The sequence below is a fragment of the Falco rusticolus genome, chromosome 15, assembly GCF_015220075.1.
Source record: "Falco rusticolus isolate bFalRus1 chromosome 15, bFalRus1.pri, whole genome shotgun sequence".
In the NCBI taxonomy this organism is placed as follows: domain Eukaryota; kingdom Metazoa; phylum Chordata; class Aves; order Falconiformes; family Falconidae; genus Falco; species Falco rusticolus.
In genome coordinates this window covers 21,730,442-21,741,321 of record NC_051201.1, presented here as the reverse complement: position 1 = coordinate 21,741,321, position 10,880 = coordinate 21,730,442, and the positions used below count along the sequence as shown (strand labels likewise).

At 55.7% G+C, this 10,880-nt stretch overlaps 1 protein-coding gene across 2 annotated transcripts; it reads right to left on the bottom strand.

The window, feature by feature from the left end:
* Positions 1–787: 787 nt before the first annotated feature.
* On the bottom strand, positions 788–10,453 carry CFAP20 (cilia and flagella associated protein 20). 2 transcript variants are annotated; one of them, XM_037408886.1, is made up of 6 exons: positions 10,245–10,453; positions 4,872–4,951; positions 3,730–3,841; positions 3,190–3,378; positions 1,937–2,047; positions 788–1,041 (listed from the first exon to the last, which is right to left on the bottom strand). In XM_037408886.1, the coding sequence occupies exons 1-6, from the start codon at positions 10,326–10,328 to the stop codon at positions 1,036–1,038; spliced, it is 582 nt and encodes a 193-aa protein (XP_037264783.1). In that variant the 5' UTR covers positions 10,329–10,453; the 3' UTR covers positions 788–1,035. The 2 variants fall into 2 exon arrangements, with proteins under 2 accessions (XP_037264783.1, XP_037264781.1); XM_037408884.1 differs by lacking the exon at positions 788–1,041 and having other exon boundaries at positions 1,928–2,047.
* Between the last annotated feature and the right edge of the window lie 427 nt (positions 10,454–10,880).

Genomic DNA, 10,880 nt, shown 5'->3' with positions numbered 1-10,880 from the left:
CAGAAGTACCCGAAGTCCCCAGCACGGTCACCCATCTTTCCGGAGCGGTCACCAACGGCAAAACTCAAAACAAGTATTTCCCTGCCCTCCAGCACTGCCTGCCCCACGCCGGACTAGCACAGCACTGGAGGTATAATCCCTCTACAAAGATGACAACATTTGGCCCAGGACATCCGGGAAGATGCAGAATGGGAGACACAGGTCAAGGAGCAGAGAGTTTGGCCCAGATGTTTTTTGATTCCTGCGTATCACCTCTGTGATCAGAGATCTGTGCTTTATGTCAGGATCCGCTTGAGAGGAAGGAGACAAAGCGCAAGGGGACAGTCACAGGCAGGGACAGAAGCCCGTACCAGTGTCCCGCCACTCCTCTGGGCTGGACTCTCACCCAGGCCGATTCTGCCCCAGCAGCAGAGCAAACAAGACAGCAAGCTTTCCAGGAAACCCCTGCTGTCTGTGTCGCCTGCTTCCCCTGCCAGCTGCTGCCACCTGCCCAGGCAGAGCTACCGGAGCTGAGGATGTCCCAGCCCCCGGAGCCGAGGGATGTCCCAGCCCTGGCTTGCACCACATGGTGAGTGCCAGCTGCTCCAGCTCGGTCTGAGCACACGTGCTCCCTGGTCCAAGCCGGGGAGGGCCCCCCCCCCCTTGCTTCCAGGTGCTGCAGCCCACGCACTCGCTGTCCTTCAGTGGTCGAGATTCCAAAGGGAAGCTTTACCTTTGACGCAGAAAGCAAGATGGAAAATAAGGAAACAAAAAAGAAAACCTCTCTGTGCAAACACAAGATGGGTACCAGGCCACTTGCAGTGTTCAGGCTCAACACTTTACGAACAGCTAGGAAAACTCTGATTCTGTGCAACTCACACACCAACAACGTAGTCCCAGACCTGTTACACGGTTCATTGTGTCCCGTCCAGAAAAAGGATCCCAGATGAATCAAAGTTACCCTAGGCAAGGTGAGCTGATCTAAAACTTGGTCTCAGCAGGGCCTTCTCTTCCACCCGACCCCAAACATTTCTTGCATCTCTTCCCAACGCGGAGTTATTGCTGGACAGAGCAGGGAGAAGAAAGGACACACTTATTAGACTCGGCAGCACCAAGACAACTGTACCGGCAGGGCTCCAAGCGTTCCCCAGACACCCCCGGGAGGCTGCTACAGCCCAGAAGGCAGCGACAGGCTCCCCAGAGGTATTGCCTACTGTCAACACTGCCTTCCACCTCCCACTAGGATCAGCACCCAACACCCTCCCTCAGCTCCTTGAAATCTTGCCCAGGAATCTTCTCTGCTTAAGAGCGGCATCCGCACTGGGCCAGGCTGGCCCTGGCAAAGAAAGTGCCTCCTTGCAAGCCTCCAGACTGCTGCCAATATGCCAGGGACTCCTCTCCCATCACCATTAAGAGCAGACCTTGGCACATCCTCCAGCTGGGCAGCCACAACCTCGCTTGTGCCCTTCCCACCGCACAGCACCACCACCTGCACTGGGCAGGGAAGAGATCAGAGGGCAGTACATTTGGGCTAGAGGGATACAAACAGCATCTCTCCTGCAAGACAAGCGTGGAGCTGCCACTAGCTCTGAAGAGCAAGGGCGCTGTGCTGAGTCATGGGTGAAAGAAAGCTCCAGAGAGATGCTGGGAGCCTGCCACCCTGTCCAGAGTCCTTCAACACCAACAGGGAGGACGTGGGGAGCAGGTGCACAGCTCACCCTGCTCCTAGATGGGAATGACAACTTCCACATGTTGTAGCAGGAAAGCCACTCAGCAAGGCACCCCTACCAGACTGCTCACCCTGACAACACTGAGGTGCTCCCTGGCTGACAGCCAAAGCTGGCCAGAGCTCTGCTGCTAGAAGACACTCTGCATTGTGAAGGCAGCAGGAGGAGGAAGAGGATGGCTGGCCTGACCCAGCGGCTGCTCCCACCCTCCTCGCCCACAGCTAGCTCACCTTGGCCTTGTTCTGGACAGGCAGGTAGAGTTTGAACTCAGCTGGGAGCTCATCCTCAGAGTAGAGCCGGTCAGAGAAGTACACCCGTCGGATGCGACAGTTGGCATGGATCTGAGAGTCAAAACAAAGAGTCAGTTCACCTTCCCTATGCTCTTTCCACATCCAGCTTTGCTGTCGTGCAGCAGCATGGATTCCTTGGCTTAGCAGCTGGAGAAAAGACCTCACTGCTTCTCTCTGAATCTGGCAGGGCATGAGAAGAAAGTGGCCTGTCCCCTCTGCTTCCATTAGATGCTCTCTCCAGTGATGCAACCTGGCTCAAGAGATTTGGCCAAGCTCTGGCATCTCTGCAAACTGGCATCTGCCTTTGCTTAGAGGGTTCCTTGCTGTGAACCCACCTCTGCTTCTCCACTGGTATCAGCAACTGCCACCACACTCAGCCTCAGCTTGCCGCATTTTCAACACTCCCTCTGAGGGGCCTCCCTGAGGTCAGGAATGAGACTGTCTGGTCTGAGCTGCCTCCACTATCAGCTGGCAGCAAAGAAGTCGCCCCAGTCCCCCTCACGGCTATGTGAGAAGGCAGACATTTCCCAGTTGACTGTCTGTATCTCTCAGGGCAACCCCACTAGGAGCTGCAGCAGCCCCACCATACGAAGGCATGCTCCGCACACAGGCATTCCTCAAAATAATGCTGGGCACAGTGAACACGAATCCCTAGCACGTGGAACAAGTTTCACAACTTCAGCAGAAACAAACGCCGCGTGAGCTCTGGCCCAAGGCACTCAGTGAAGGCAGGGTCACTCCACCCGCACTAGGAAACAAGCCTGATGGGAGATAGGGACCCTAACACCCTGGGTCCTTACCAGCAAGGCTCCTACCTGGCCAGCTGCTGTCTGGCATGCCTGAACAGCAAGGCAGCACACAGCTAATTCCCAGCAGCCCTCCACCCAGCAGGATGCACGGCATGCCACAGGGAACGTCAGGTGGACAGCAACTCTTACCCTAACTGACAGCCAGCAAGAGAAACAAGATGGAAATGGGCTCCTACGTCCCAGTCCAGTCCAGTGAAGTGAAGGACACCAAGACTGCCTCAGTCAGGCCTTTGCTCCCCTCCCGCAGTGCTCTGCAAAGAGCAGGACTGGCAGAGGAACCAGCCCGGGCTAAATCCAGATTCCCAATCTACAGCAAGGCTGTCCCAGCCAGCAGGAAGGCTACCAACCATCAGTTTCTGTGGGCAGGACATGCCTCCCTCTCACCTGAACTCTCAGGGTCTCGATGTAATTTGTCCCGTAAGCTCGGCGCGTGAAGTCCGACAGGTTGAACTGGATTTGGTTCCAGCCATCATCCAGCCGCATGGGCATGGTACAGATGAAGGGCTTCACCCGAGTTGTGCTCTGGTAGTTACTTGCCCGGAAACGCCGGCGTATGTTCTTATCATCCAGCACCTGGGGCAAGGAAGGCAGGGTGCTGACCCCAGGCATTAGGGGGCCCCAGCTCCCCAGGACAGCAGCTGCTCTAGACTCAGGTTCTACCCAACTCTGAGAGAGGGCTCTCCTAGTCCCATCCCTCCATTTCACAGCAGAAGTATCTTTAACACAGGAAACAGACCCATTTTCAGGAATAGCAACAATGTGCTTGTGACCTGACCGATGCCCCCATAGCAGAAGAGCTGACACATCACACGGCCAAGAAAGCAAAACTGTTTTGGGGAAAGCCCAGCCTAAGACTGCAGGCTCCCTGGCTCCTTCTCCTCACTGGCCCTGGCGGGCCTCCTTCGCTGCATAAGTGCTCCTCACCTGCACTTCAAAAGTGAAGTATTTCTTCAGGTTCTTGACGATCATCACTAGGAAATGTAGTTTGATGCCCAGGGTCTTCTTGGGGTCAGCAGGGCACGTGATGTATGTGGTACTGAGCGGGACAAAAAACACATTAGCGTCTCACATAGCACAAAGTGCACAGCCTGAGTCCCAAGTCTCTCCCTTGACCTAATGCAGTCTTGCAGGACAGGCAGAAAAAGACAGCTGTGACTGCAAGATCCTAGCAACAACCAGGGCCTCCTGTAATAGGAGGGACAGTTTCAGAGGTAGCTGCAGGGGGAACAAGATAAAAGGGCCACAGAATGCATTCCAAATGTCACTTTTCTCACACAGGGCGTGAAACACCTTCCTGGACAGCTTCACCTCCCCCATTTCAAGGTCATGTCAGCACTGTTTCTTAAGACAACCTCCTCCTACCCTTGACTGAACAGGTAGGGCCCTCCAGAGCACAGCAGAGGTCACGAACCCTAAAAGCACACGTCACGCCTGGCAAGTTCTGTATCAACACATGTTGGGAGGAAGCAAAGCCTTGGCTCAGCCTGCCTGCAGGAGAGGAGTCTCTGCGGCCCTTACAAGGAGCTCCCTGCTCTGAAACACCCCTGGAGAAGCCCTGGAGACTGGGAACCCACTCATGGAGCTGGCATCTCTCTTCCTGGGCGATGGAGACAAGGTTGCCAAGTGAAGCACCTTAAGCAACTCCCCTCATAAATCTCCCTTTGATCTTCCTGCTGTTGGGAGAACAGCAGAGCAGGCCAGGCCTAAGACAATACAAGGTGCAGGAGGCAGTGCTGCTTTCTTAGTAGTCAGCGGCACTGACTAGGGACCAGGTATCAAATACAGCTTTCTTTGCCCACATGATGGAAAAATAAAGGGACTTAATTTTTATACTTTAGCCTCAGCAAGGATTACAGAGCGCCCTACAAGCACTTCCAGGGAAAGGCACAGTACAGTGCCAGAGAGGGGTATCAGTGATCTGACCCCAGATCACGTTCTTCAATTTACTGACAAAGAGATTGTAGTAGAGTCTAGAGGAGACATCTGCTGGGCACCAACACCTTTCACGCTGCTCCAGGGCCAAGCCCCCAGAGCGCACTAGGGCAGAAGAACATGCCTTCTCCTACCTGACATTAGTTCCTTCGATCTCCAGCACCAGCGACTGAATGTCATTGTCAGTGATTCGCTTGATATGGCCATTGCGCACCTGGAAGAAAAGTGGGGCACACAGGACAGATGTTACTTGTAGAGGCACCCACAGCTCTACTGAGGGGGCAGGCAGGGGAAGATCCCAGGAGGGCACATCTATGTTCACTTGGCTCCCATTGTCCTGGACATTGCTGTTCCCAAGGCTTTGATCACTGCCCCAGCGTGCCAGGACTCCAAAACAAGAGTTCGTGACCCAGCATGCTGCATGGAAACCGAGTGCAAGACTTTGACCTATCAAAACACACTACAGCAAACACAATCACTCGAGCCTCATGTTAGAGGTCCAAACAACCATACAAGTGTCAGAGCAAGACCAGCCTAGCGTGGGATAAGGGGCAGAAACAAGTATGAGCTATACAGGGCCAAGCAAAAGATGCCACCAGCCAGCCACTGGTCACCAAGGGGTCTTAGTCTCTACTGCCGGATATGCCTGACTGCGTCTGTGGAAGAGCAGGACCGGATGACAGCTTGGTTAAAATTCTTCATAATTACACCACATGCAAGCACAGAGCCAGCATCTCCTCTGCCGAGGGTCACAGGGATTTGGCTACTCAGATGCAGCCAGCTCCCCATGGAGCTCAGGGCCAGAACCAGAAGCCAACACCATTCATTTTTCTCTAGAAGCAATATGGCTGAATCCCAGGGTCTGAGGATTTTTTTTTTTTAAAGGAAGCAGCTCACTTCCCAACAAATTTATCTCCATTTAAGACACTTTTGCTAATTAACCCCTCTGCTCTTCCCCAATGCTAGATCAGCAGATTGCAACGCTCCTTCCAGCTCCACGAATTAACTTCTTTGGCACCTATCACCACTGCTAACGTATAGGATACATTAAGCTTCTAATGGGACGGTTCCGGTCATGAGCTACAAAATGATTTACAGGTTTAGCAACTAACGCTCAAAGCTCATTCCAGGGCCAGACTGCAGCAGAACCCTTCCTCCCAGGCCTACGTAGCTCAGTGTAAGTTTTCACAAGCTGCACTACCGCCCGGCTGCAGGGAGACGGTGGCCAGGTCACGCAGGCGCCCTTCTGCACAAAAGCCAGCCTGCCTGCACGTGCCTGCAGCCAGCGCGGGCAGAGCAGACACACAGACACCATCCAGTGTCGGCTGGATCAGGCGGCCAAGCAGCCTCACCATTTTGTAAGAGAAGGCTGAACGGCACCAGAAGCACTCGCTGCCAGTGGGGGCTCAAAGCGCTGCCCTCCAGGACTCTGTGGTGCCAAAGCCCCAGCTTGGCCCCTCGGCTTGCTGCAGAGCCCGGCTCCGTGTCAGAGGCTGAGCTCCCCTCCTGCCTGCCTTGGGGACCACCCCCCTGACAGAGGACATGTTTGGGTCACAGCCAGAGGAGCACATTTCTTCCCCCGCCACCTCCGAGGGCCCCTTCGCAAGGAGCTCGCACAGACCAAGAGGTGACCTCCAGCTCTACCAGGCACAGCTGCCAGCTCTGTGCGGCACAGGGTGGGAGGGATGGTCCTGCTGTGCTCACAGTGGCTGCTCAGCAAGAGCTCGGTCTTCAGGGGCTTTGCCTTACCTCATGGAAGCTCAGAAGGATAAGATTTCAGAAAATTTTAGGAATCTGAACAAAACACTCCACATTTCTACTTGGCCAATATTTTCTGGCTATCTTAAGGCTAAGAAGGTGGATTTTTGAAGCTAGCAAAAAAGGGTAACAGCCCTCTTAAGAAAATAAAAGTTCTTCAAAAGCCTAATAGTCTCTGAATCAGGATAACTGTGAAGTTACTTGCTGTCTAAAGACAATAGAAAAGCTTTTGCAGATGCAAACCTTAAATCCCTCAGGGTTTGGAGGGAATCGCGGCTACACAGACAGTTGCGTCCGAACATAGGCGTTTCTGCAGGCTGCCATTGCTGCTAGCAACACTAGTCAAATGCAACAAAGACCAGAGGAAAAGCAGCAGCCAGAAGCAATCCCCCCCAGGCGCAGGCACCCGCCCACCCACCGGCAGATGGGACACCACGGTCCGAGGCCGACCTCTGGAGGCTCGCTCCCGCATCGTTGCCAGCCACCAGTCGTTAGGCGACGGGCTTGTGCCAGCAACAGCAAACTGGCCATCACCCAGACTACTGGAGGCATGGGTGCACTTTCTCCTCAGCACAGGCCAGCAAGTCTCACAGCCAGCGGTGGATCCGGAACAGGCACGAGGCCTTTTTGCCACCTCCCTCCTCCAAGAAGGGAGAGGAGGGGCAAAACAAGAGGCAAAAGCAGGAGCTACCTGGCTCTGCTGTAGCACTCGGTACACACAGATTGGAGGAGTGAGCAGCATGGCCTGCCTGTATTGGAGATGCGGAGATTTGGGGCACCACAGACAAGGATGCTGTGCGACAGAACTAACAAGTCAGAAGGGCTGCAAGAGAGGACCTGAAGACTGGTCAGTATGTCCCCATGCATCGCTGGGGGGACCGTAGTGGCAGGATGCTGCAGAAATAAACAGATGACTCTGACCAACAAAGCGCTGGAAGGCAAACATGTCTCCAAACCAGACACGCAGTGCTGGAAGGCAGAAGACAGCACAGCCCAGCAGTTACCGGCTCTAGGCAGATGAGAGTGAAGGAGGAACCTCTGCCTGCAGGTACGGTGGGACAGTCACCGTCCTCTTCCCAAGGCCCGGACACTTCAGTCCTGCCAGAGTCCTCTGGAACAGGATGCTGGTGGCCAGGACAGATTGGGCTTGGCTGGGTTTGCTGCCAAGGCCTACCCAGAGCCTACCCACAGCCCCTGAGGGAGAAGGCAGAGAAGGGAACGACTGTATCCTACCGCTCAGAGGGAGGTTTACAAATGCTCGCAACAAGGAAAGGCTTCCAGCAGCCCATTTCTATCGACACCTTTTTCAAATGAAGAAGCCTCTATGTCACACTGTCTCCATCAGCGCAAGCAGTACACATCCTACTAGGGCTGAACAAAATACGGTTTTCCCCATGTCAGAAAAGCTTGAGTTTCCCCAGGAGCTGAAAACAAATAAATCACTGTCTGCTGGTACTTTTTGCAAAGATAAGAGTCTATGTTAGGACAGCTGTGAATCCAGTAGCCAGGGCATTCACCTAGGACGCGGGAGAACATCAGATCCCTTGGTTTCCAGTTCGGACCAAAACAACAGGTGCGTTTCATGCAGCCCTGAAGAGGGCAGCAATCACTTCCTGCAAAGTTCTGGTTGCTTTCCCAACTTCCAGAAACCCCAACCATAACCCTCTCCTCTAGTGATGCCAGAGCTGGACCATTCCTGGGATGTCTGCATTTGGACAGATCAGTATTTTCCAAGAAATAAACCCAGGGGGAAAACCCCTTACCGTTTCTGGACTTTGACTCATACCATGAAGGTGCTGCCCAAGCCAGCTGCCAGCCTGGCTCTCTGCAGCTGGCCTGGCAGGTTCTTGCACCAAGTCAGAGAGGCTTTGTTAGCAACTTAGCAGCCAGCTCCCGACTTGCAGCAGGCCATCAGCACCCAGACCATCAGTGGCACTTCCCCACACTAAGTTCACTCAGTCTTCACACTGCCCAACGCGCGAGTCAGCAGCATCAGCAGGATTTTCTGAAGGTGCTGAGCAAGTGAGATGACACCCATGCGTGGTGGAGTAAAGACCCAAGGGACTCCTCAGCTCCAAGACAGCAAGATGCCGCCCTTCACCTTCCAGTGCTGCGAACACACCAAGGGCGTCAGATCAGAAATGCCAAAGCTATTACGAACCCACTGCCCCAACTCCTTTTAAACGGAAAAGCCAGGTGAAAGAGCGAGCCATGCTGATATCCACAGGCAAAGAAGTCAGAAACCCCACTCTGGTTGCACACCTTTGTGAGCAGGGCAATCCTTGCAACAGGCTCGCCCAAGCTGGCCACGCTTCCTCAGGACAGACCTCTAAGCAAGGAAGAGCACCCACGCACAGGGCTGCTGCTGCTGCCAGAGGAGCTCAGCCACACGCAAGTCCTGCAGCAAGCGATGGAAACAGCCTGCACACCCAGCTCCTGATCTTGGCAACAGCAGTGGCAATTTTTTGTCAGTCTTTTCGGGCCAATCCGGCAACAACTGCACCCAAATGGACCACTGCTTATGTCCACCACGCAAGCAGAGCTCCTGCTGGCTACCCCACATGCAGCATGATTGCAGCAGTATCACCCTGCCAGGACGATTCACACTGGGAAGTCTCCAGTCCAACCTCCACCTCTAAGCAGGGTCAGCCCACATTACTCATGGCTTTATCCAGTCTGGAGGCATGCTGCATCCCTTTGTCTAAGGGTCTTTAACGTATCCCATCCTCACACCATCCAAATAAGCTGCCAATCCTTTTCTAAAGTCATGAATACTTGTGCAAAAGCCCGAAAGTAGGCACACGCACACGGCCAGGCTATTCAAGGCAACCCACTTCTTGCAGAGTTGCATGGGCCCCCCACTGATGGGAAACAGGACAGTTCTGTGTTGCCTGTCACAAATGCTCACGCAAACCCATTGTGGTCAAACACTACTGCTGCCCGCTGAGCTGCCTCAAAGGCTTTCATTCCTGCTGAAACCACAAGAAATTCAGGTTAGCTTCAAGCACAAGCAAATGAATACACGTTGCAACCTCCGAGAGGAACGCCTACTCTCAAGAGCGTAACAAGCGTTGTGCAGAAACACCTTCAGGTAGCAACAGAACCACGGATGGTTTGCGGAGGGGAGGAAGCAGCAGATCCCAACGCCTCCAGACTTCCTGATACGGGCTCCCTGCGGCAAGGTACCTGGGGGAGGGCAGAGGACCCTCAACAGAACCACTCTAGAAACCACAGAGAAGAAAAACAAACAGATGAAAAACTCATGACTTCCTGGACACCCTAAAAGCCACCGTGCTGCCTACCTTTAAATACCTTTAGCTAGTCTGTCTAAAAAATAGGTCACACACGAGAAAAGACCCCCATCTCAGTTACGCCCAGCCACCACGGCAGAGCTGCCTTATGCGTCGAAGGGTCACGTTGTTTTCTGCTGCTTATTTCCAGCGTCCAACGGTTTTTGTAGCCTCTTGCGGCGCTGCAGCGCCTGACAACGGGCTGGCCGCGCCGCCGGCGGAGCTCTTCTGCTCGGCAAGGGAGAAGACACCTGTATAATAACATGTTTTCCTCAAAAAAAAAACCCAAACAAATCCGGGGGGGTCCCGGTAACCCGGTGCGGGCAGCTCTGGCCCCGGCGGCCTGCCCAGAGCATCCCCGCGGTGCCGGCCGCGGCCTGGCCTCACCTCACCTCACCTCACCTCGCCTCACCTCACCTCACCTCACGCCCCGCGCAGCCCCGGGAGGCGCCGCCTCACCTTTTTGTCCCAGATCTGGAGCGGCTTGCTGCCGATGCTGTACAGGATCGAGAGGAACCCGCTCTGGAAGGTGTTCTTGAACATGGCGGCGCCGCGGCGGTGCAGTCCGGTGCAGTCCAGTCCAGTCCAGTCCAGTCCGGTTCAGTCCGGGCCGGGCCGGGCCGAGCGCCGCTGTCCCGCGGCCGCGCTGCGCAAGGCCACGGCGGTGCTACGCGCGGCACACAGATCCCTCCGCGCCAACCTGCGCTTCCGGGTCGCGGCGCCGCCGTCACCAGGGAAGTACTTTCCGCGGCCGCCGCTGCTGTGGGGCGACGCGGCAGGGCGGGCCGGCGCAGCCCCGGGCAGGCGCTGGCGGGGCACGGCCCCCCAGCGCGGAGCGGCGGCGGGCGCGGCCCTGCCTGGGGCTGGGGGCGCCCCGGTTCTGCCTCCCGCGCCCGGCGGCGGCGCTCGGTGCTCACAGCGCGGGCTGCAGGGTCGGGCCTCGGGCCGGGGGTCCCCCTGTCGGAGCCGGCCTCCGGGGCGGCCTGGCGGCAGGGGCTGTGGGGCGGCCGGCAGGGAAGGCCTGAGCGCGGCAGGACTCCGGCCTGGCAGGGCCGTGCCCGGCTGCTGAGCCCCGGGCCCCCGGCCGCCCCGCAG